General features: G+C 38.6%; 1 protein-coding gene across 3 annotated transcripts in view; it reads left to right on the forward strand.

Moving 5' to 3' along the window:
* Window positions 1-27,572, forward strand: part of CDH11 (cadherin 11) — a 149,226-nt gene that overhangs the window by 112,930 nt on the left and 8,724 nt on the right. For all 3 annotated transcript variants that reach the window (XM_070451205.1, XM_070451206.1, XM_020900358.2), the window contains exons 7-11: window positions 582-769; window positions 7,785-8,038; window positions 14,552-14,688; window positions 15,713-15,846; window positions 16,076-16,193. In XM_070451205.1, coding sequence (XP_070307306.1) covers window positions 582-769; window positions 7,785-8,038; window positions 14,552-14,688; window positions 15,713-15,846; window positions 16,076-16,193 — 831 coding nt within the window. The remainder of the gene's footprint in view (window positions 1-581; window positions 770-7,784; window positions 8,039-14,551; window positions 14,689-15,712; window positions 15,847-16,075; window positions 16,194-27,572) is intronic.

The raw sequence follows: 27,572 nt of genomic DNA on the forward strand, positions 1-27,572 counted from the left end.
AACCTTCCATATAATCCATTCATCAAATGGTGAAGGAGGTAAAGTAAGAAGAGAGTCAAATATAGAGCTGGAGGGGTCATGACCTTGAAGAACAAAATTTGCATTTGACTTTAAAATAAATATGGAGCTACAGAAGGCTTTTAAACAGAGAAGACATTCTCTTTCTGGGCACCTGTGAGTGCCATATGTGAGCCTTAGAATTAACTCTGGGCCATTCCAAAGACGTGAAAAGAGGTTTTGATTTTTTTTTTGAATGTGTGAAGATATACATGGCCATCCATCAGTTCCTGATGGGAAATGTAACTGGGCATTGTTTTCCTTTCTCACATGTGGCAGGTACCCCCACCCTACCACCCTGGACCCTGATATTATTTCATCATTCTTTACAGAAAACATTTCTTTGACAAGCAAGCTGTGTGGGATCTTCCTCACATCCATTCACTTCTTTTCATGTTTTCAATCAATAGGAAGCTCAATGTCAAACCCTTTGAGAAATTTATTGGGGTTCAATGAAATCTAAAGTCTTCCAGCTGCCAAATAAAAGGGAAGGGAAAATAAAAATAGATATCTTCTTCTTCTAGGCGTATACCAGATGTCTGTGTCAGAAGCAGCTGTCCCAGGGGAGGAAGTGGGACGAGTGAAGGCGAAAGATCCAGACATTGGAGAAAACGGCTTAGTCACGTACAACATTGTGGATGGAGATGGGGCGGAATTGTTTGAAATCACAACGGACTATGAAACACAGGAGGGCGTGGTGAAACTGAAAAAGGTGAGTTAGGGTGAGGAATCAGATGTGGCAGCAGTGTGGCCTGCTTTGCCAGAACAACACTGCAGGAAACAAAGAGTTGAAGGCTAAAAACTGAGAATATGGGCAACTGAGGGCCGGGCCTCAGACTTTGCAGTTGAGCTTTGAGTTTTGGGGAGATAACAGAACTATATTCCAGAGGGAGCTGGCAGAAGGCACTGATGATGCCTACCTGAGATTTATAGTTCGTTTTTATACAACTTAGGGACTATAGTCAATAATAATGTAATATCTTGCTATTGTGACAGATGAAAACCAGACTTACCATTTCAAAATGTATAGAAATATCAAATTACTATGTTGCACACCAGGAACTAGCATGGTACTGTAGGTCAATTATTTTTCAAAAACAGACCAAAAAACAGACTCCTGGACAAAGAGATCAGATGTGTGGTTATCAGAGGTGGAGGATGGGGAAAGGCGAAGTTGGATGAAGGCAGTCAAAAGGGAAAAATTCCTATATATAAGGTGAATAAGTATTAGGGATATAATTTATACCACTGTATGTTATATATGAAAGTTGTTCAGTGAGTAAATCCTTAAGAGTTTTCATCAAAAAGAAATTTTTGCTTTTTCTTCTGTATCTATATGAGATGATGAATGTTCTCTAATCTTACTGTGGTAATGATTTCATGATGTGTGAAAGTCAGATTTTATACTGTATATCTTAAGCTTTATACAGTGCTGTATGTCAATTATATCTCAGTAAAACTGGAAGAAAGAGAGGGGGTTATAATACTTGCCCTGAGATTACTGATTAGTTCTTGTATGACTTGGCACAGTTTCCTCAGGGAAAGAAAGATGTTTAGATAAACCTATATTTTGGAGAAGCAGCCCTCAGCATGCATGACGTTTCCTTGTTGGATCTGCCAAGCTGAGTCTATTAATATAGGTTCTCCAGAACTTTTCCCATCTCAAACTTCCAAGGTCTGTTACATTGTTGGGCCTTCTATGAAATGTGAACCAAATCCTCTGCTCAATTTTCTCTCAGAACTGAGCCTGAGAAACAAAAATAATGGATCTTCCCTCATAGTCAGCTAAATTGTTGCTAAAAATGTGTTCCTGGGATTAATTCACTACAAAGATGAGCTTATTGTTTATTCTTGATTTGTTTTTTTTTAATCTAACATTTACTCAATTCTAAATATTGGCCAGAGACAGCCTGTGACTCATAGTAACCTTTGTTTGTTTTATATGATGAAAATCATATAAAGTAGATGGTAGTATCCCAGTGGGCAATGATACCTTAGTTTAGTTAGGAGTAGGCTGGGGCTCAGACAGGTTAAATAATTTAATCCTGTTGTAATCACACAGCTAGCAATTTAAAGACATGGAATTCAAAATTAGCGTATTCTGGAACATCTTCTCACTTAAGGCATTTTGGAAATAGCTGGACCAAAAAGATTTTATAAAAGAGAGCCAGATTTGATTGGCTTTCAGTAGATATTCTAATAAAACGGTTACCCCCTGATGTACCACTTGAGAAATCAATACCTCTACATCATTAAAGTATATGGAGTATCAAATCTGAATTGGATGATGGAATTACCTTGGTTTTAATCAAACATTCATTTTCAACTTGGTTTTGTAGCCTGAATATTAAGTGCCTTGGTATGATGGGAAAGATTGGACTGGAACACCAATGAAAAAATTAATTTCAAGAATCAATAAAGAGTTCAGCTGCTGGAGAGGAGGCAAGGGTGGGATGGGAGGGAGATTCCTGGGAGGAATCTTTTAGTAAAGGGAGCAGGGAGAGATGTGTTCTCAGAAGCCCAGTTTTTACAACATACGAAAGCAATGTTGTTGGGTTTGGGAGAAGTATGAAGGGACCCAAAGAAAAAGAAAGTAGGAGTGACTCTGTCATAAAAGAGTATGGAAATTGTGGAAAACTTTGGATATATGGAAAAATCAACATTAGTGATGATGAATGGTATAGTCACCGAAGCCTAATCACCAGCCACAAGGGGCTGGCATAATCACTCTCTCTGGTTTCTCCTCTGGGAAAGTAGCTGTGTGAATTGGCCTGTGGCACAGAGCTGTCAACTTGCTTTGTTAATTAATATGACTGTCCCTTCTGTCTGACACTGACATACGAGCAGTGACATCAACGATTCCTGCTCGCGTCCTTGGCTGTTCAAGTAATTGGGTAGTTGGTTATGCTAAGGTTGTCACCTGTTTTCAGTGTATTCAGGGTATAAACACACACCGTGTCTCTAAAATCTGAAACATTTAAATCACCCCATGGGACTAACACATCGCAAGTGAGCTCTCTGCATATGATTAATTTGCACATTTCCCCCCAATTCAATGTGTTTATTTCAGGCAAGAGAATAATCTTCCATAAAGTGCTGATGTTTAGGTTGAAAACAGAGTAGGATATTCTTTCATTTGTGAAAGGACATTTGCTTAAACTTATAGCATGAAGTTCTAACTGTCCAGGAGGAAAAAAAAAATATTGAGAGGTGAATTTAATAAAGTAAAATGATGGATCCTTATAGGAAACAGTATATATTATTTAATAATATAAAAAGATATAGAGAGACCCATGAAACTATTTGTGCCTTTTAAAAATATTCTCTAATATAGTTTTTTTTCCCACTTGTTTCTTAATTCATTCAACTTATTTTTCTACCAAGTGTGATTGAGTTTTTATTATTTGTCAGGCAGGCCCTTTGTGAGAGGCTGGACATCTAAAATGGAAGAAACAGAGTTCTGGTCACAGGGAGATCAGAATTGAACAGGACAGTTAAGCAAAAAAGACAATTAAAATAGAGGAGTTGTTTCTGACCCTTGAGATTGTTAACATTTCAGGACAGAGACTTCTTTGTTGTAGGGGGCAGTTCTGTGCATTGTATGGTGTTCAGCAACATTCCTGATCTCCCCTTACTTGATGTCAGAAAGCACACACCCAGCCCCACCAGCTGTGATGATAAAATAGAGCTCCAGACAAAGCCTAATACTCCCTGGGGTGAGGTACAGCAAAATCACTTCCTGGTTGAGAAGCAACTGTGATAATGCATGATAGTCTCTATGAACATGGGTCATGGATGACCGCTTACAGGGAGCAGTTCTAGAGCTAAGTCTTCATAGGTGAGTAGGAATTTATCAAACGGATAAATTTGGAGGAGGGTCAGAGAAAACAAGTGCATGAAGGACTGGTCTTGATGAAAACAGGACACATTTAAGAAACTTGAGTGAGTTCAGTCTTGAAGATTTTGAGATGGATACAGTGGGACCAGTTGAAAAATTCTTGCTGGTATTCAAGAGAGAAATTACAAAGACTGGAAGAAAGCGGAAGAGATAAACATAAAGAATTCAAGAGTTAACATCGAAACATGTATATTACCTAGGGTAAAACAGATCACCAGCCCAGGTTGGATGCATGAGATAAGTGCTCGGGCCTGGTGCACTGGGAAGACCCAGAGGGATCGGGTAGAGAGGGAGGTGGGAGGGGGGATCGGGATGGGGAACACATGTAAATCCATGGCTGATTCATGTCAATGTATGACAAAACCCACTACAATATTGTAAAGTAATTAGCCTCCAACTAATAAAAATAAATGGAAAAAAAAAGACGTTACCAAATTAAAAAAAAAAAGAGTTACTTAGGAGTTATTCATGTATTGAATGGGCTTCCCTGGTGGTTTAGACGGTAAAGAATCTGCCTGCAATGCAGGAGACCCGGGTTCAGTGGCTATGTTGGGAAGGTCCACTAGAGAAGGAAAGGCTACCCACTCCAGTATTCTTGCCTGGAGAATTTCATGGACAGAAAAGAATCCTGAAGGGCTCTAGCCTACGGGGTCGCAAAGAGCTGAACATGACTGAGTGACTAACACTTTCACTTTCTTGTACTGAATAGCTTAGAAAGTAATAAATATTTCTTGAATACCCTGTGTCAGACACAGTGAGTTTCAGGCTTATAAGCGTGTGAGAGAGAGAGAGACGGAGGAGCTGCCTTCGGGATACTGAGATGGTCTCTGTGTGACTACCTGAAGAAGAACCAGTGCAAAGTAAAAATGAGACCTATAGGTGGCTTGGTGGACTTAGGAAAATCCAATGCTACAACAGCTTTGACTGAGTGGGATTCCCAGTTATTACTGAGAGATCTCTTCATGGTCTCTGAGGTATTCACTTTCAAACAAATAAACTCCTTGTAAAGCAGTGACAGAGCAGCATTAGAAGGCATTTTAAGTATTTTAAAAATAACAATTTTAATAAAGCCGCTTTTATGCCTGATTATGGCTTCCCTAGTGGCTCAGTGGTTAAAAAGAAACAGACTGTGTACAATGCAGGAGCTGCAGGAGACGTGAGTTCGATCCTGGGTTGGGAAGATCCCCTGGAGGAGGAATGGAAATCCACTCCAGTATTCTTGCCTGGAGAATCCCCTGGACAGAGGAGCCTGGTAGGCTACAGTCTATGGGGTCACAGAATCAGACACAACTAAAGTGACTTAGCATGCATGCATGCATGCCTGATTATTTCTTTATGTCCTCTGTCCACATATATATAGATGTGGACGTGTAACATTTAACACAGTTGCAGTCATAGAGTGATCAGATGTGTTAACTTAATAGCATATCATAAACGTTTTACATGCTGTTATATAATATACATAATCATTTTTAATGACTACATAACATCCCATCCTATTGATGGACCATTATTTCCTTAATAAAATCTCACAGTTGGGTTTGGTGTTTTGTGTGTATGTTTCCCAGGATTAGATATAACCCCTCAGTGATGTCTAAACAGCATCATGCATTTTTGAATACTGTTTGTTTTGGTTTTCTGTTGAATTAATCCCTCAGGCAGGATTTTTAGAGGTGGGATTAGTAAACTCGGGAATATTGAGATTTTTATGGTTTATGTAGTATGTAGCTTCATATAGCTTTATTTCAACTACTCAGAACATGGATAGGGAAACTACCTTAAATCTCTTTTGGAAGGAGGCAGGGAATAAATTAGAGGCAGATGCTTAAATATTGTCCGTCCATCAACTCTGCTTTCCTTTCAGTCACAGTGATTGGTGCATGCTATCATTTGGTACAGTCATTCCTGGGTGCTGGGGAGGCAGAGGGCAGCAAAGATCAGCACAACTCCATGTATAGTTCTTTGGAATGCTCCTCACTCAGGAGGGGTGGGGGACAAGGGGCTGCAGATGTGCAATTAAGGGGCCAGACTAATCTAATCTGGGGGAGACGGAGAGGATTTAATAATCCTGGGATGACCACCAGAAGACAGTAAAGTCTCACCAAACTAGAGAGGGTGTTCCAGACAAGCATTTGCAAAGACCTGGGGAGCTTTGCTCTAGATTCAGCAAGTACCAGGCAAACTATGCTATACCAACCTTAACATTAACAAGGCTTTCCAGTGGAAACAGTGCTCTGGGTCCTTAGGCATGTACCTAAGTCAAGTTCAAAACATTCTGTTACCAGGTGAATCAACAGATTATCTGGGAGAAGAAAATTTCTTCTTGCCTGGTCTCAGAACTATCGTATTCATGTTTTTCATTTGATCTGATAATCACAGAGATTTTTGAGGAATTGCAGCAGTCTCACACCTTCAGCCTATAAATACCATTCCTTTCTGCTGTTCAGTAACCCAGTGAAGGACAAAGAGACTGCTGGGGAACATGGAACAGCTGGGGACAGATTTTGCTTCAAGAAAAGGGAGTGTTCTCTGAATCTGGGGAGAAAAGTGTCAAGGGTGTTGAATGCTTTTAACCTTCCTGAAACTGGAACCATCCTCAGTTAGAATTCTGTAGAAGTAGGTTAGGACTAAGCCCTATGATTATATGCCCATTCAAAATAATACCAGGCAGATGACAGCAACATGGCAGGCAGATGCTAGCCTTAAAAGACCCAACTCTTTGCAAACATTTGGGAGTTCAGCATCATTCAGAGTGCTAATTAGAAAGTTCTGTTTCCGGGCAGGAAGGCTTGTTTCTCCTCTGTGATTTTACTTTTCACCCATTGCTGACTGATTCACAGAACCGCCCCTCCTTCAGAATGTGGGAGTGCTTACCATCAGTTTCTTAATAATGACAGCCATTCAAATGTTACTTCATTTTTTTTACATCTGTGTAAAATCTATATTATTTATAATTGTTTTTCTTTCAATTGAATTTTGTAGAAATATACATTCTTTTAACTGGGAAGTACTCAGACTGTTCTATATCATTTGCCATAAATAGGAAGTAACCTAAAAATGAATTCAGTCCAAACAAAGTAATGTCATTCCATTCTAGCTAGTGAGTTCTATCATAGTCTTTCAAAAGGGAGATTAGGAAGCATAACAGGTAAGAATTAGTACTGAGATGTCCTTGATGTGTTTGGGAATGGAAGAATTGGAAAAGGGATAGTAGTATCAATAATTAGGATAATGTCATTCAAAAAACCCACCCACTCAAATTACCCATAAACCACATTAAGTCATATTATGGACCACTGCTGGTAAGATTTCTTGGCTTTGAGAAATGTTCTGTGGTCAGAAAGTTTAAAAATGAGACTGTTACTATGATTAAACCAGAGTGTGTATGGGTAGAGGGGAGAGTCATCTAACAAGACATCACTTTTCTCTCTGACTAAAATTCATTGAGTAATTTTATTACCAAGATTCTTAGTACTTTTCAGAATGGGCTACAACATTTATTTTTGTAATGTTTTAATTCCTTTCCTTAAGTGATTTTAGTGACTGAATCGGGAAGCCTTAGTGTGTTCAGAGAATGTGGCTCATTTTAGATGATGGGGTCCTCCTGAGTCTGCCATGCTCCTTGAATTACCCATTAAACACATTCCAAGTTTTAACAATTGATTTGTCTGATTTTCTGACCAAATGGCTCAGGTAATTGGATATTGAATAGACACTGATTTTCTCTCTTTGAACAACTATTCACGCTGCCCTATAAAAACAATCAGGTCTTTCTTTTCCATTATTCTTTCAAGGAATTGGTTGTCAATCTTCTCTTCTTTTTTGCCAGCCTGTAGATTTTGAAACCAAAAGAGCATACAGCTTGAAGGTAGAGGCAGCCAATGTGCACATTGACCCGAAGTTCATCAGCAATGGGCCTTTCAAGGACACCGTGACAGTCAAGATTGCAGTCGAAGATGCTGACGAGCCCCCTATGTTCTTGGCCCCAAGTTATATCCACGAAGTCCAAGAAAATGCAGCCCCTGGCACTGTGGTGGGGAGAGTGCATGCCAAAGACCCTGATGCTGCCAACAGCCCGATAAGGTACAGGGAAACTTATTTTTAAAGTCTGGATGGGGAATTCTAGAGGTAAAAGGTTTTAGGAAAGCCCCACAGGAGCCACATCCTTCAGTTTCAAGAAGGGTCCAAGATATCATTCAATGTAAACGAGATGAAGACTTAGGAGGCATGAAAATTCTATTCCAGTTATTTAGATAGACTCATTCAAGCTCCATAATTTCGAGAGCAGATTTCCTGGTTATACTAGGTGATATAACCTTATCTTCACCCATCTATCTCAGAGAACTGTGGTGAAGTATAAATAATGGTTGTGAAATAATAACTGTAATTCTAATTTATTGAATACCTTTCTATGCTCCAGTTACTTCACTAAGGGGAATCAGATACACAAACTAATTTATCCTCTCAACATTATTTTATAGGAATTATTATCCCTTAAACTGAGACAAAAATGGGGTTCTGCAGGACAAAGTGACTTAACCAAAGAACCCAGAGAGTGATCAGGGGGCTCGGGAAGCAACCCTGTCTATCTAACTGCTGAACACTTTGAAGAGAAAATAAAGTGACCCTCAAATTTAGAGTGCTTTGCTTATCATGAATAAATTTTTGTGACTTAGAAAAGAAAACTAGAAAACGGAACCCTGCCTCCCCTGTCTCCCCAACCTGAGCTAATAACCAGTGAGGTTGATGATGAAGATGAGACTGTGATGAGAAAGAAGCTGACCAGAAGGAAGCTTGAGGCATACAGTCAAGGCATGTCTATATGGGGCAGGAATGGAAAGTTGTCTGAAACCTGCCCTGGATTCTAGCAGGCGTTTATCCGTCTGTGGCCACGCCCTGAATTCTGTTCTTGCTTAGATTCCTTCCTCTGCCTCCTCATAGTCTCCCTAACCCCAGACTACCACCTGCCTTCCCATCATCCTGCAGCAAGACTGATCCAAACCTCATATCATGCTTCAGTTCAACAACAACAACAACAAAGTCAATGATCAAATTGTTTCTCATGGTCTCATAGTCCAAAGTAATCTCAAGTCTCTCACTCGGCTTCAGCTCTTCTTCAGGCCCCTCCCCACCCCACCCCTCCGTCACTGCTGGTCTCTCTGCTTTCTTCCTCTCCCTTCTCACCAGACTCTCAGTTGCAGCTAGAGTAGGCCATTTCCTGTCCTTTTCTAGTTCCTGGCCTTTGTATATTCTTCCTTCTGGAGGGAGCTGTCTCCCTTGTCCTTTCCAGCTTGCAACATGGTGCTCATTTTTCCCACCTGCACTTAGGTGCCATGTCCTCTAGGAGTTCTCCCAGGGACCTGAGATAGATTGGATACAGCTTCTACCTTGCAGCTGTTACCGTGCTGCATCACAGTGACAGCGTGCATGGTGTTGCCGTTGGCATACTCAAAGAGGGCCAGGGATATGTCTGTCTAGGTCACGGGTTGATAACTTACAGCCCGCAGAACAAGCCACCATCTCCATTTTGAGAAACCTCTATACTGCTTTCCATAACAGCTGTATCTTGAACAGATATCTGAACTCCCATGTTCACTGCAGTGTTATTCACGATAGACAAGCTATGGAAGTAGTCTAAGTTTCCATTGACAGATGAATGGACAAAGAAATCATGATATATCCATATATCCATATAACAGATATTTCGCCTGAAGAAAGAAAATTCTGCCAATGGTGATAACATATGTGTATTTGGAGGATACAATGCTAAATGATGAATACTATGCTAAATGACAAAGGTCTATATAGTCAAAGCTATGGTTTTTCCAGTAGTCATGTATGGATGTGAGAGCAGGACCATAAAGAAGGCTGAACGCTGAATAATTGATGCTTTCTAATTGTGGTGCCAGAGAAGTCTTGAGAGTCCCTTGGACAGCAAGGAGATCAAACCAGTCAATCCTAAAGGAAATCAACCCTGAATATTCATTGGAAGGACTGATGCTGAAGCTGAAGCTCCAATACTTTGGCCATCTGATATGAATAAATGACTCACTGGAAAAGATCCTGATTCTGGGAAAGACTGAAGGCAAAAGGAGGAGGCGGCAGAGGATGAGATGGTTAGATAGCATCACTAACTCAATGGACATGAGTGTGAGCAAACTCCAGGAGATAGTGAAGGATAGGGAAGCCTGGCCTGCTGCAGTCCATGGGGTAGCAAAGAGTTGAACACAATTTAGCAACTAAACAATAACAACTGCTAAATGAAATAAGCTGGACTCAGAAAGACATATAGAGCATGTTACTCCTATGTGGAGTCTAAGAGTCTAATTGATAGAAACAGAGAGTAGAACAGTGGTTGCCAGGATCTAGAGAGTAGGGGAAATGGGGGGGATATTGACCAGCATGGTAACTCTAGTTAATAATAATGTATTGTGGACTTGACATTTACAAAGAGAGTAGATCTTAAGTGTTCTTGCCCCCACCCCCACACACAAACACACATACAGACACACACACGAATGGTAACTATATGAGGAGGCAATGAATATGTTAATTAGTTTGACCATAGTAATCATTACACAAGGTATACTTATTTCGAAACATGTTGTTAGACATTAAATACAGATGATTTTTTTATTATTAATCATTCCTCAATAAAGCTGGGAAGAAAAGTATATCTGAATATGAAAAAAAAAATATCATGGACAGTGGAGTTTTTCTATTTATACCAAAAACATTAGTGACGGGGCAGAAGGAAGTCCCAAATGTAAATGTTGTTCAGTTGCCTTTAAGTCTTTGAACATTGCCCCTCTGGGGAGAAAGGAAGACAATTTTCTTGACTCCAGATAACCCTGCACTAAGTTATATAAGTTAATCCTCAGACAACCTTGAGACAGTGATCACTTTAGGATCCATTAGATGGAAATACTGGAGCTCAAAGTGCTGGCATGAATCACTCAAAGTTACATGACCAATCAGTATTGGAGACTGGATTTTAATCCGAATCTGCCTTGGGTGGTTTACTCTGGCTGCGCAGGCACTAATGGAAAGATTTCCCAGGAAAGTTTGAGTACTGTGCTTTGTATGCAAGAAGATATATAACGACTGAGGAGCTTGATAGCACCTTTAAACTACTCAAAAATTTTCATGGTGTTAATTTTAAATGAATTAGCTTTGCCCTAGAATATTGAGGTACATTAGCAGCGTTTTAAAAGTGATGACGTAAATACACATGGAACAACTGCTCATTTCCTTGGCACCTCATTATTTCCAGGGATCCACATCTGTGATTGGTTATTTGGGTCATAATTTCAATGGAAGCAATTCTGTGTGTGAAGGCATTTTTCATGTCTATAATTATCCAAAGATGCTGATTACTGCCCTTGAACCAACTTCCCTCACCTACTCAGGTCCTAGTTCTTAGAACTACCAAACAATTCATAGAAAAACATTTAAAGTTTTTTATTCAGTAAGCTTTCTAGCCAGACTACCTACTTTCCTGAGTGCTTATCTTCACCTTTAAGGGAATTTGTATCCTTGGACATACAGGTAGGGCCTTATAGTGTCACACAAACTCTTAGCTGCTTGGAAGTTTTTGCAAATCTTTCTTCTCAGACTCTGTAGCATTAGAGACCCTTTCTTCACCATTGCCTTCCTGAAATATTGTTTCCTCTTAGCTTCATTGCCAGTAACCTCTTCATGCCTCAGACATACATGGTGTCTTTGCTAGTTTTCCATCCCAGCCCAGGCACTGGGGACTCCCTGAGACTCAACCTTTGACCTCAGATTTTCTTTCTCCCTGTGTCCACTTATTTACAGTTTCATTCCATTCTGCTGTTTAAATTGAGTTAATGCTCCAGATTTTCTGCCTCTAGACTGATCTTTCTCCCTGACACTAATTCTGTACTTTTTCTGCTGTCTGCTGTGCATTTTTACCCATTTCCTTCTTCCTTCCCTTGCTCATTCATTAGAAAGATATACTTGAGCCTATACTTCTTGTGACGTACTTTAAAAAGAAGAAGAAGAAGATGAGCTCTGCTCCTGACTTTGTGAAACCTATGATAGACTTGAATCTCTCCTCTCCTGGCATGGCAGCATGGCCCTAGTAGAATTTCAGTCTCTCCTTCCTGCTAAGTTGACTTTAGTTTTGTATTTCCCAATGCCTCCCTCTCTGTGACACCCATGCTAAAAATTCTCTAGGACTCTCCCAGCTTCCCACACACCTCCAAATATCAACTGAATCCTACTGGTTCTGTCTTTATCACATGGTCTTTCATTCCCTCTGTCACTCCTACACCTAACTCTCTTATCATCTCATATTCCTTAAAAACTACATCAACTCTTTAAGTTTCCTCTGCTCCTTCCCCCACTCTCACTAGCTCAGACTACCTTGCCCACCCTATCATATTCATCATCCTGATGGTCTGATTCAGTCTGTTTTTCCTCTGATCGAAAGCCCTTCATGATTTTTTCACTGCCTATAGGATGAAAATCATACTCTGTAGACTGACATTTGAGAACTTCCATGATCTATCCAGTGTGTGATAGCAGTGACAACAGCAAAAATCATAGCAGCTATATTTGTTGTTCTGTTTACCATATGTGAGGCACTAGGTTATACATCTTCAACATCTATTATTTCATGTCATTCTCACAGAAGACCTTGAAGTTGGGTACTATTAATACTCTAGTTTAAGTGATAAGTAAGCTGAGATTTAAAGAACTTAAGTGGCTTCTCCAGTATCACTTGATATATATACAGTGGGACATGAACTTGTACCTAGGACTTTACAAAACCAAAATCCACATGCTCCACTGTATGGAATAACACTTTTGTTAATTATCTTTCTTCTCATGAACCTGCCTTATCATGTCAAGTAGCTAGTAAACTCCTTGGTGTCAGGGAAAATATATTCTATTATTTTTTTCTCTTTTTTTCACATAGAACTCTGCTTAGGGTACAGTCAGCTCAATCACTGACCCTCTACTGACATTGATGAGGTGTGTGATAGTTTATCTTCCATTTTATCACTGGGGAAGGGGACTCATCATTCCATTCCCATAGGGAGCTGTGAAGTCAATGGTATCATGGATGAGCTCATGTTTTATACTTTATGAAGTATATTTATTTATATACACAATATATATTGTATATATACAATATATATTACACCATACTTATTTCCTCTTTGTTGGAAAGAACATGATCTCTAACTGGAAGATCCAGGTTCTAATATTGGCTCCCCAGAAACCAGGAGATAGATCATTTGCAAATCCCATCATTTGTAAATTAAAGAGATTAAACTCTGTGACACTCAGGGTCTTTGCTATCTCTAATATTCTTTGGTTGTATGGCTCTCAGTGAATGCCTTTAGACATATGTACCGCTGGCCTTCTTTAGCTGTGGATTCTGCATTGATGGGTTCCATATTGATGGAGTCAACCAACTGCAGATCCAAAATATTTTGGGGGAAAAAAGTCCAGAAAGTTCCAAAAAGCATAACTTGAATTTGTGGAACACCAGCAACTATTTACATAACATTTACATTACATTAAGTATTTTAATAATCTAGAGATAATTGAAAGTGTACAGGAGAATATGTGTAGGTTATATGTGAATATTACACCATTTTATATAAGAGACTTGAGCATCCATGGGTTTTAGTATCCTCAGGGATCCTGGATCCAGTACCTCATGGAAACCAATGGACAGCTGTCAACACTTATTAGAGCCATGTCTCTAGTACATTATCCTGGGCAAGTTATTTGACCTTACTACACCTCAGTAAAGACCATTCCTCTTGACCCATATTCCTCCTCACATTGCCCTGTAATATTCTAGAAATTACTCTGTCTTTTTTTAGAAAAAAGCAAATTTTCTAGTGGACAGGAGTAGCTGAAACCTTCCAACTATGTTGTTTAGGCTTAGCAGGGGGTCATTAAAGTGTGGGGAGAATGCTCTACAAATGAATGGCCAAGGCTGCTTTACATATTTCACAATGGAATTCAGAACCAAGCTACTGAGAACCGCTAAAACCAATTACATTGAATAAATTTAGTCAAACTGTAGTTATCATTTTCCTTTAAGTATGAAGAAAACTGATTTTTTTCTGGACTGTGAATGATCTTTGATGATAACTTTAGGTAAACTTAAGAGTATTTAATATTTCATAGGCAAAAATCTGGCAAAAGTTCCATAAACTTGTGACTATCTGAGTAGTTTGGGAGCAAGGTAAACCCGCTTCCCAAATGCAAGTTCATAAATATTCAGATGGTGGATGATTGTAGTAAATATGAAGAAATATGCAGCCTGTTATTCCATTTCTCAATCAAATATGCAGCACATTATTCTGTTTCTCAATCAAATATGCTAAACAGCTCTTTCATTCATTGTCCTGAATAAAGAATTCCAATGTGGCAAAATGATTTCTATAAAAGATTCATGTATGGAGTTTGAAAAGTAAATTTGATTAAAAAGAAAATCTAGCTCAAGCAAGTCATTGAAAAAGTTGCTTTAAATATAGCATGGAGAAAATATTCCAATATTAAGCTGCTTGGAATGTCTCCGTCTAATTGCTTCATTTGCATTCTGCTTAGGTATTCAATCGATCGTCACACTGACCTGGACAGGTTTTTCACTATTAATCCAGAGGATGGTTTTATTAAAACTACAAAACCTTTGGATAGAGAAGAAACTGCCTGGCTCAACATATCAGTTTTTGCAGCAGAAATCCGTAAGTATTATCCTAAGGGTTTTGATTCTACTTTGCCAAATATTATTCCTTCAGACTGTCTATATTCTGGAAAATAACAGATAGCTGAGATAGAACAATTTTTTTTTTAGTCTTAAACATATTTTTCAATCTTTAAAATTTATTTTTGGTCATCTATCTAGAAAGACATATAAGCAAATGGAGTTGTTTTCATTTTCTTTGGCAGAACTGGATACAGGCTTGGCACATGAGCTGATAGCCTGTTGCAGCTTGAAACACTTCACCACCACTGAAAGATTCCCCAGTTTATCCTCAGTTTTGTTTAAACCCAGAGCAGCAGAATCCTTAGAGCCAAGATTTATTTATGGGTTTTTGTTTACCTATAAGGGGCTTCCCTGGTGGCTCAGATTGTAAAGAATCTGTCTTCCATGCAGGAGACCCAGGTTCAATCCCTGGGTCGGGAAGATTCCCTGGAAAAGGGAATGGCAACCCACTCCAGTATTCTTTCCTGAGAATTCCATGAACAAAGAGCCTGGCGGCTACAGTCCATGGGGTTGTAAAGAGTCAAGGACCAGAGATTCTCAAACTTGATCATGCAGTGGATTATCACGAAGGGCTTGTTGTAACAAAGATTTCTGGACCACATCCTCAGATCCTCTAACTCAGGTCTTGGGTTGGGTTTGAGAATTTTCATTTCTAACAAATTCCCAAATTGTTTGATGCTGTCCTGGGAACCCTCCTTTGAGAACTGCTGCTGTAGACTACAGTCTCGGGAGCCACACTACACTACAAGCGTTTGGGATTAAACCTCAGCAGAAAGGGAAAAGTGGTTTATTTCTTACCAGTCTAACATTGGCCTTTATTCTAGGACATCACTCTCACACTGGACTTGGCATGCTTCGGGTTTTAGGTGACTTTCGTGCTAACAGTGCATTTGCCTGCAGGGCCTGAGTGAAGCTGGAGCTCACTCTTTCCCGGGAGGAACCTTGGACGAACATGGATCCTTCCCTTGCACACGTTTACCATCTGAATTCTCTCCTTTCAGACAACCGGCATCAGGAAGCCAAAGTCCCTGTGGCCATTAGGGTCCTTGACGTTAATGACAATGCTCCCAAGTTTGCTGCCCCTTATGAAGGCTTCATCTGTGAGAGTGACCAGACCAAGCCACATTCCAACCAGGTAATGCTGCCCTGCCCTGGCTAGGAGCAATCATTTAGAACCAGAGTTTGCTTTTGAGAGCATCCCTTGGAGAAACTTCCCAACTGCCCAAGAAGGCTTCAGAGCCCTGGTTTAGTTCAGGAGCTAAGTTCTCTAATTAAAATCAGGCTTCTTAGCCAGCCAGGAATTTTTGAATAAATGATGTGTCAATGTTAGCATGATTTATTTATGGGCCACCTTTCTCTTTCAGCCAATTGTTACAATTAGTGCAGATGACAAGGATGACACAGCCAATGGACCAAGATTTATCTTCAGTCTACCCCCTGAAATCATTCACAATCCAAATTTCACAGTCAGAGACAACAGAGGTTCGTACCAAGGTTCCTGTGCGTTCAGAGAAGTAGAAATGGAAAACAAATGGCTTTTATATTGCAGAGCACAAGTATTTCCCCCCTAATCTTAATAATGCCTTTCTGTTGAAGAACAAACAAGAAATAATAATGCCACCTTTATTTTGAGACGTGGGCTCATTTGGTGCATAGGAATAAGTGAGTCTATTTTTATTTTACTGGTTTTGTTGTTGTTGGCTTTGATATTCATGAAGTGCTGGGGAAACCAAGTAAGGACGTCTACAGGGTCAATATGCAAACAACTTCATTTTTTTTTAAAGAGGTTGATAAACCCTTAGGGGAGAGTATGGCTTTATGAATATTGATATCAAGAAAAGCATTAAAAGAGATTAGTTCAGCTTTGTAAGGCAATGTAATCTTTCAGCTGTCTTTCCCTTTCCAGCACAGTTTTATTGTAGTGTGGTTGGGTACAGAGCTTGATACCTGAAGGTGGTTGTAGAATTATTGCCTGAAGGGCATTAGTCTCTGCTGTGAACATGGCAAAATTTGATGGGATTTCTACTTCGTATTTCATCAGTCAAGGAGATTCTAGACTTGCAAATTATTTGCAGTCGTTGTTTTTCGTTGTTGTTGTGTAGGCCCAAACAGTTCAGTCCCTAGACAAAGCTGGCAGCAGAGCCAAGATCAAAAAATAAGTTTCTTGACTCCTGGCCAGACTCTTTTGGTCTGCACCTGCTGCTATAAGCCTGTGACAATGCAAGTCTGTAAAAACAGGAAGACAAATGCCATGATTCAATACAGGAACAAAAGGTGGTCCTTCTGCACACGTTTTCATTAGACACATGCTAGCTATGTGGGAGGTTATATATTGATTTCTTGGTGACTGAGATCAGGCTTATAGCTTCTTAAATTAAACTAATTACTACTACTTTCCCCATCACCATTATCAGTGTTATCAATATTATAAATACCAGTTAGTATATTCTAGAGGCTTCCCCAGTGACTCAGTGGTAAAGAATCTGTCTGTAACACAGGAAATGTAGGCTCGTTCCCTGGGTCGAGAAGATCCTCTGAATGGGGAGATGGGCAACCTACTCCAGTGTTCTTGCCTGGGAAAGCCCATGGATAAAGGGGCCTGGTGGGCTCCAGTCCATGGGGTCGCGACGAATCGAACATGACTCAGTGACTAAACAACCACCACAACAAACTATGTTCTAAACACCATGCCAGGATCCTCCCTGTACGCTATTAAATTTTCTCAACAGTAAGAATTATTATCATTCCCGTTTTGAAGATGAGGAAAATGAGGGACAGGCCATTTATAAGTCAGCCACGTGACAGCAAGACCTAGATTTTAAACCTGGACTTTCAGAAGGCTAGAGGCGACAGCCTGAACCACTGTGCCCTCCTAGGTGGATTATTAAAGGAGAGAAGTGTTTCCCATGCTCCTTGAACTTGAAGGAATATGGTCTAACATACTTCATTATTACTTCTTGGGCCGATTTGAGCATTTCATTATGATCCTCATATCTGTGTATTCATAGAATCCCCAGTTTATATCTGAGGTCTCACTCCTGGATGTATTCCTGGCAACATCCCTATTTATCACTGGAAACCTGAAACAGCTGATGTTTCTAGGCTTTTCTTATTGTGCCAACTTCACCACCATCACCTGCCTTGTCTTCATTTTATGTGTTCTTTAATTTTTAGTTGCTGTTAACCCTCTGAAAGCATTATGCTAAGACCTATTGTTCTCTCGGGAGTTATAAATAGTTCACTTTGTCACAATACTTTGGGGATGCCACCTATATTTTCAAGGAGATTATATTACCATGGAGAAGCCAACCTACTGCATGATCAATTTCCCCTGCCCTTTCCTATAAGAAACTAATTCTATGTGGAGCCACCACTTTTGCACGGAATTGCTACTTTTTAAGAAAAATGCCTTTATTAACTATGGCAAACAGTTAATGAAAACTCCCATGTTTAGAGCTATTACAAAACCTTAAAGCAAATACAGTCCTATAATTATCATTTAATAGAGTTTCTTTCTACCAGCTCCTAAAAGTAATTACATATTGAAGTAATCCAAAAAGAGTAATCACATTCCACATCCTATTAATAGCCTACTGAGTTACCAAATTTCCCGGCTGAGACTGTTTTCCATAGAAAACATGAGATAATGGTTTATAGCATGCTGAGTAAAAGCATCAGCTTTCTCTCTCCTTGAGTGTTTACTTCCATTATGTCATGTAAATAATCAGGATTGTGTTTGCCTAAACTCTGTGGAAGCGTTCGGCCTCTTTAAAAATATAAGAGGGGAAGCCATCTTAATATACACGAGCCTTTTATTTCATATTTTATCTTACTCCGTTCTACAGCATGGGAGCTTCAAAGACAACTCAGCAGGCAGCCGGGAAGTAGAACACTGGTAACTCTTCGACATCTGAGTCCATCTTTGGCTATTAATATCAAGAGTGGTGCCGTTTGGGGAGATGAAGAGCCAATCCACTCAGGCTTTGAGATGCATTTAGTTTGAAAATACTAGACTTATGGCATCTTTTAAAAACATGAGGAACATGTAATGAATAAGAAAAGCACAAAGAAAAAAAATACTGAGAGTCGCACCTCTCGTATATGTAGCTCTTCATTGGTTTTAAAGCTTTCTAATCACCCTGTTGCACTTAATTCCTAAGCAGCCCCAGAAAGTAGGCATTTTGGATATTTTTGTCCCCATTTCCTAGATGAAGAAGGAATATGAAAAGTCACAAGATTCAGAGACTTACCTAAGGTAACCCTGCCAGTAAATAAATTGACCTAGAACACTTGTGTTTTTCCTGGGTTCTGTCAGGTGTAGTAACACTGTATATTATGAATATAGAGCTTGTGTCTTTTCTAATTTCTGATTTTGGAATTATAGTTTAAAAAATCTTTGTTTACCCCATAATCAAATAACAATGGTATTTAGAAGAGAAAAAGATCTAAAATTCAATTCATCAATCTAGGATTCCAGGAAAGTATGAAGAGAAAAGGGCAAACTGTAATTTTAATCAGCCATGGAAATTACAGTAAAATATATTTGTGAAGGACAAATTTTATAATTTTATTCTACTGCATAATTAATACATATTCCTTGTAGGAAAATTAGAAAATACAAACAAGCAGAAATAAACTTAGAAATAATAAAATAACTTGGTAATATACAATCTAAAAATAATCACTGCTAATTTTTATAGCCTTCTAGCTGTTTTCTTGGCATATATTTTGATCTTTAAAAAAAGGCAACCATAAAATAATGTTCTCTTTTTCCCCTACATAATAATACATGATGTGCATTTTTTAGCATCATTATACTTATGTCAACATTTTTTTCCAAAATAACCTCCTGACTTCATTATAAGGGTATATGATATCAGTTGACTATCATTGGGTAAGCACATTCTTTTCACACACTTTTGTTGTTCAGTCACTCAGTCCTGTCCGACTCTTTGTGACCCCATGGACTGCAGCACACCAGGCCTCCCTGTCCTTCACCATCTCCTGGAGTTAGCTCAGACTCATGTCCATTGAGATGTCATCCAACCATCTCACCCTCTGTCAAAGTGATGTCTTTGCTTTATAATAAGCTCTCTAAATTTGTCATTTGTCATAGCTTTCCTTCCAAGGGGCAAGTGTCTTTTAATTTCATGACTGCAGTCATCCTCCACAGTGATTTTGGAGCCCAAGAAAAGAAAATCTGTCACTGTTTCCACTTTTTCCACTTCTGTTTGCCATGAAGTGTTGGGTCAGATGCTGTGCCAGCTTTTTCACTGTCCTCTTTCACCCTCATCAAGAAGCTCTTTAGTTCCTCTTCACTTTCTGGCATTAGAGTGGTATCATCTGAAGTTGTTGATATTTCTCCCTGCAATCTTGATTCCAGTTTGTGCTTGACCCAGCCTGGCATTTCACACGAGGTACTCTTCATATAAATTAAGTGAGCAGCATGACAATATACAGCCTCATTTCACTCCTCTCCCAGTTTTGAACCAATCTGTTGTTCCATGTCCAGTTCTAACTGTTGCTTTTTGACCTGCATACAGGTTTCAGAGGAGGCAAGTAAGGTGGTCTGATATTCCCATCTCTTTAATAATTTTCCACAGTTTGTTGTGATCCACACAGTCAAAGATTTTCACATAGTCAATGAAACAGAAGTAGATGTTTTTCTGGAATTCCCTTGCTTTCTCTATGATTCAGGGAATATTGGCAATTTGGTCTCTGGTTCCTTTGCCTTTACTAAACCCAGCTTGTACATCTGGAAGTTCTTGGTTCACGTACTGCTGAAGCTCTGCATAAAGAATTTTGAGCATAACCTTGATAGCATGTCTTATCATACCTACTGCATAATTTCCCCACTGTTTCAATGTCCTTTCTGTCCTGTTTATGCTGTGTTTTAAAGTAAAGATTTTTTTTTTAATTTTAATTTTTTCTTTAAGACCAAAAACATTTTGTATTGGGGTATAGCCAATTGACAATGTTGTGACAGCTTCAGGTGAACGATGAAGATTCAGCCATACATATACATGTATCCATTCTCCCCCAAACCCTGCTTCCATCCAGGCTGGCACATAACATTGAGCAGAGTTCCAAGTGCTACACAATAGGTTTTTGTTGGCTATCCATTTTAAATATAGCAGTGTGTACATGACCTTTCATTTTTTGTGTAATATTATTCTTAGCAAGATTTTCCTCATGAAAAATTGACATCAGTATTCACTTAGCTTATCTGTTTTCTTATATATCACATTTCCCATTCCAAGCTTTTATCCATATGAGATAAATACACAAGCTCCCTTTGCTGGCCATTTTTTAATTATCATTTAAGAAATAGTCATTTCTAGTTTCTTTATAGCACCATCCTTATTTTCACCTGCATTACATACTACTAGATTTTATGGACTATCAACATTTCCTATTCTATTTACTCTCATGAGAGCATCATATTTTTCATGAGTGATTTCACACATATTATGTTAAAATCTGACAGGTATTTTGTCCACATTGTTTTCCTTTTATTACTCTTTCTTAGATTTTGGTTTCTTTGTTCCTCCAGATATAATTTAGAATTTTTTTAGGTACTGGATAAGTATCTTCATGAATTTTGTTGTGTTTGCCTTAAATTTACAGATTAATTTAAAAACTAACAATTTTAAAATATTACTCCTATCCAGAAGCATGATCTGAGTTCCCATTGAATCTGTTCTCTTTTTAATTACCATCAGGGATATTTTATAGTTTTCTTCATTTTTGTTCTTCATATTTCTTATTAAGATAATGACTAGCTACTTTATATTTTGGATGCTGTCCTAGGATAGATTTTTTAAATTATGGGTGACAATTTTTAGTATAAGCTATAGCTATTTTACTTAGTTCATTTATTATTGGACACTGAGAAGTTTTCAGCTATTTTCCTAGGTTTTCTAGGGAGACAACTACATAAAAATTAAATAATGACAATTTGCTTCATCTTTTTAAAAAAAAATTGGGGTTTTTTGACAAACTGCATAGATTTGTGCTTTATGTGCTCAATAATAGCAATAATAATTGCTTTACTTATTAATTTAATGGGGATATTATTTCTAGAGTTTTATTTTTAAGCATAATACTGATTGTTATATTAAAATTAAGATTTGTGTTGTATGTGTGTATTTTAGGAAGTTTCCTTTCCATTTTAATTTTATTTTAAAAAACAGGTGTTCAGTTTTTAACACAATTTTTGGATACTAATAATAAGACAGTATGATTTTGACCACTGACCTAATTGATACTTTAAATTGAAATATCCTGATTTTGAACTTCACATTTCTAATTTCCAAACCTCTATTCCAAATAATGATGAAATGCAGAGTAAAGAGCAAGGGTTAAAGATTAAATGTTGGCTGTAGCAGTGAGTGAGACATAGTCCCATGTTATCAGGAAATTCCTAAAAGCACATGCAGCACAATTAGCTATTTTGTGAAAGCACAGGTGATTTTGATAGTGACTGTTCGTGACCTGCCTGCAGAGGAGCTGTAAGTATCACGGTGGCCTCCAAACAGGCTGTCTGACCCTAGTCTTGCCCCCACTTGACTTAACTTGCCCCCACTGAGAATGTCTTTCTTTTTAGAATTCTCCTATGACTCTCCATTTCCTATGGCTTTAACTGAAACTTTATAGCCTAGTGAGCAAGAAATGATATGACCTCCTTCCCATAAACTTTGCGTCTATCATCTCCTTTCTCTTGTAACCGTAAACCATGCTCCAAAAACTTCAAACCATCTTTATTTTCCCAAATGTGCTGTGTTCTCACATGCCCATGCTTTTTTTTTTTTCCATTTATTTTTATTAGTTGGAGGCTAATTACTTTACAATATTATAGTGGTTTTTGCCATACAGTGACATGAATCAGCCATGGATTTACATGTGTTCCCCATCCGGATGCCCCCTCCCACCTCCCTCCCCATCCATCCCTCTGGGTCTTCCCAGTGCACCAGGCCCGAGCACTTGTCTCATGCATCCAACCTGGGCTGGTGATCTGTTTCACCCTTAATAGTATATTTGTTTCAGTGCTGTTCTCTCAGAACATCCCACCCTCACCTTCTCCCACAGAGTCTAAAAGTCTGTTCGGTACATCTGTGTCTCCTTTTCTGTTTTGCATATAGGGTTATCGTTACCATCTTTTTAAATTCCATATATATGCGTTAGTATACTGTATTGGTCTTTATCTTTCTGGCTTTTGTTCTGTGGAAAATGTACCCCCATCCCAGACTATTACACCTCTTCTTTCAAGTCGCATTGTAAATGAAGTCTCTTAGGTGAAGCTTTGCTGGGCATCCCAGCCCATCCCTGGATGCTACCTCTTCTGTGCTCCAGGAACACTACACTAACCTCTAGTGTTTTTTAATCACTCTGCGTTCCGAGCATACACTTCTCTGTCTGTCTCCCACTAGAATACAAGCTCTGGAATCCCAAAACTTAAAAAAAGTGGGTTGACCCAATGCGTGGATTAAAATGGAAAAAGTAGATAGAAAGACATGTAATGTGCTTCAGTCATTTGGGGGCTTAGTTATTATTGTGGAAAGATGATTATGTTATGAGATAAGCTTCAGGCTAAAAAAGACAACCCTTCTTTCTATGTTGGAATGTTCTGAAGGAGTCAGTACCAGATCACCCACCCCTTCCATCCATTTATCCTTTCATCATATATTATGGCACAAAGTTATATTGGACATCTAAGGTCTGGATGCAGGAAGAGATGACTTTCAAATGTATTAAATTTGTAAGTATATTATCTAATATGCATCATGTTGCAGATCAAATGAGTTCTGATACATGATATATTCAGAGTTAAGTTTGAACTGCTAAAAAAAACTCAAGTTAAATCAAATTAAAAAAAAAATAGAACAGCTAGGAATAAAACCACCATATGACCCAGCAATTGCATTCCTAGGCATATACCCTGAGGAAACCAAAAGTGAAAGAGACACATGTATCCCACTGTTCACTGCAGCAATATTTACAATAGCTGGAACATGGAAGCAACCTAGATGTCCATCAACAGATGAATGGATAAAGAATTTGTGGTATATATACACAATGGAATATTACTCAGCCATAAAAAGGAATGCATTTGAGTCAGTTCCAATGAGGTGGATGAACCTAGAACCTATTATACAGAGTAAAGTGAGCCAGAAAGAGAAAGATAAATACCATATTCTAACACATATATATGGAATCTAGAAAAATGATACTGAAGAATTTACTTACAGGGCAACAGTGGAGAAACAGGCATAGACAACAGACTTATGGACATGGGAAGAAGGGAGGAGAGGGTGAGACGTATGGAGAGAGTAACATGGAAATTAGTATTACCATATGTAAAATAGATAGCCAAGGGGAATTTGCTGCATGGCTCAGAAAACTCAAACAGGAGCTCTGTATCAACCTAGAGGGTTGGGATGGGGAAGGAGATGGGAAGGAGCTTCAAAACAGAAGGGATATGTGTATACCTATGGGTGATTCGTGTTGAGGCTTGACAAAAAACAGCAAAATTCTGTAAAGTAATTATCCTTCAACAAAAAATAAATTAATTAAAAATATTTTTAAAAAGAGAACAAAAAAAGTTTGTATGCAAAGCAGGTTTGGCTGGGTAAGGAAAGATAGCCAAGACAGATTCATCCTGATTAGACCAATTGGCAAGCATCTTTCTTTCTTCTTTTTTTTTTTTTGGTCTAAACTAATGACAATTCTTTTTCTGATGAGCAGCACCAAAAAGCATCCAAATATGCTTCTAGCTTTTCATTTTTAGAATTTAAAGATAATCAAACAGATTTCTGTGGGACTTTTCCCCCCTTAATTGCTTCAATATGGAAGATTCTCTGTTGGCAGATCAAAATGGCAGATGGCTTTTAATGCCCTGACATTTTCACTATATAAATAATTATGTTCCTTTTCTGCCTGAGATTCACTGCTGCAGTTTGTTCAACACAGAACACAATTTATCTGGAAACCCACCTCCTCCTCCACCTAACAGAAGGAGAAATAGGTCTTTTTGGTGAATTAGATTATTTTTTCAAGGTTCGCTCTGGTCACTGACTTAACCGTTGGGATTTCTCAACTCACTAAAAAACCCTAAATGTTTATCTCCCACTGAATTCCCTGGTAGTTTTCCTTTTCTAAAACCAGGAAATACATTCCTTTCTCCCTCCCTATCACCAAGAGGAAATTATCCTCTAACGAAAGTGGAAGGAGGGTTGACTCTAAGGAATGTGATAAACTACAACCTGAAAAGTCTGTTGATACCAACAAAGAGTGCACACTTAGATGCCTCGTATACACATCAGTTCAGTCCAGTTCAGTTCAGTCGTATCCAACTCTTTGTGACCCCGTGGACTCTGCAGCATGCCAAGCTTCCCTGTCCATCACCAACTCCTTGCTCAAACTCGTGTCCATTGAGTCAGTGATGCCATCCAACCATCTCATCCTCTGTCATCCCCTTCTCCTCCTGTCTTTAATCTTTCCCAGCATCAGGGTCTTCTCAAATGAATCAGCTCTTTGCATCAGGTGACCAAAAAATTGGATCTTCAGCATCAGTCCTTCCAATGAATATTCAGGACTGATTTCCTTTAGGATGGACTGGTTGGATCTCCTTGCTGTCCAAGGGACTCTCAAAAGTCTTCTCCAACACCACAGTTCAAAAGCATCAATTCTATGTGCATATACACATGCACATAGGCAATTGTTCCCGTGTTATTTGTTGTGTTTTGAATTTTGAATCTCAGTATCAGAGATATAATTAAAAGATCATAATCCCCCTTCCTCTGTAGGATGTAGGCCTTCATTTACAGGGGAAACATGATAGCCATCTGAGTCTTGGATCAAACAATTTTCTGCATTAATATTTTAAGGCTAGTCTCAGAGAATTTACCTCACTGTAGCATTTCCATCATTCCAAAATATTAGGAAAATAATAGATTTCTTTTTATGTCTTGCATACTGGTTTGTTTTTGAAGGTGTGTGTGTTTCTGGAAATGCTATGGGAAGAGAAGTGTTGAATAAATGCCCTAAATCCTTTGTAGGTCTCTCTGACATAAAATTCTTAGTGTTCTAAGAGCAGTTCTTTCATCTGGGACTTGAGTCTGTAAGGATTTAGTTATAGGCTGTGATGGGGGTCCATACAATTAACTAACCATGTTGGAGAAATCTGGTATTAAAAAAAAAAAAAAGGAACAAATGTGGCATGCAATAATATCAGAATTCTAGGGTCTGCTGTGCACTGGTAAAAATACAGTGAAACCTAGAGGAGTTTGAATCCCAGTTTTGTTACTGTGATCAGTTGCTTCCCTCTTTGTTTCTGAATTTCTTTTCATATAAAATAAGGGTAATTATACTTTCTGCACATAGTTTAAAAATTCTTTGGGGTTAAGTAGGTGGAAGTAACAAAGAATAAGGTTTGCACATATTAGCAGCTCAATAAATGTTACTTAATTAAATCTGACTCACCCAAAATAATAAGAAAAAATAATGAGATAATTTTCCAGGAACAAAATCTATAATATAGATAGAGGCAGCGATGATCAAATGGGGTTCAAAAGTACAAAGTGGGAGAAGGTAGGCAGTCTGGAAATTGATGGCAAGCTATTAAGTCAGTAAAATCTGACTGTGTGGAAAAGGCAGATGGATGCTGAATGCAATGAAAGAAACCTCCTTCAACTGTTTACTTTTCTAGCTCACAAAACACTGCTGACCAAACAAAGATGAATAAGCAAGGTTCTTGCCTTCGGGGATGTTACTGTCCATTGGAGAAGACACACATTCAAACAGTTGCCATAGATTGTGAAATAGTCAATATGAGCAATGACTACAGGTAGATAGGTGGCTCATACAGTGTTTAGAAAGACAATAAAAGATACAGAAGCTATCAAGTTTACCTTTAAGCTTTAGTCATCTCAGAAAGTTAATGCTACAAACTTTAAAAGCATTATTTGAAATTTCTATTATTTCAATCCCTCCCTCAGATTCAAGGTGTCACAAATAGTGCCATCAAAAATTAAAATTATTTTTTCAAAAATCACAAATGTAAATGAGTACCAAAAAATCTAAATAACTAGATTTTTCAATGATGTCTTTTGTACAATAAATTCTGTAGCGTGTGTGTTTCTGAAAGTTTCAAAGTTTGAAACTTCACTAATACTTTTGGTATGCACTATATATATATATTTTTTTTTTTTCATTATTCTGATAGAGCTATTGCCACATAGTAGAGAAAACCCAGAGGAACATAATCACATAATGATTATTCTGCTAGGGACTACATCACTGTCTTCAAGTGTGTGGAAGCTTTTAATGGGATGGATGGATTTAGTTTGTTGCTAAGGTTTGAGTAGAAAGGATAAATTAGGTAGATTTAGGTCAGAAGTGAATTAAATAAGAGCAAGGCTTGGCCTAGATCTTTTACAGTCTCAAGAGATGGGCTCCAGTAGGATGCAGACAGTGTCTGTCTTCACGGGCTAAAGTATTAATATCTCTGATCAAGTTGATCAGTAGGGGAATCTTTAGCTTTGGAGCAGAGAGGGACAGAGGAAAAGAAGTGGTATTGAAGAGTGTCTTAAGATGCTTTTTAGGGCACTGTTCTCTCACTTTAAGCCAAGCCTCTCTGCTGACATCATGATGAGAGCAGAAAGTACTAATCCTTTGCTGCAGTGATTCCTCTTTTCAGATTGCTATGCCCATATATGGCTTCCCTGGTGGCTCAGATGGTAAAGAGTCTGCCTGCAGTGTGGGAGACCCAGGTTCGATCCCTGGGTTGGGAAGATCCCCTGGAGAAGGAAATGGCAACCCACTCAGTATTCTTGCCTGGACAATCCCATGGACAGAGGAGTC

This window comes from Odocoileus virginianus, chromosome 20 (assembly GCF_023699985.2).
Source record: "Odocoileus virginianus isolate 20LAN1187 ecotype Illinois chromosome 20, Ovbor_1.2, whole genome shotgun sequence".
Lineage (NCBI taxonomy): Eukaryota > Metazoa > Chordata > Mammalia > Artiodactyla > Cervidae > Odocoileus > Odocoileus virginianus.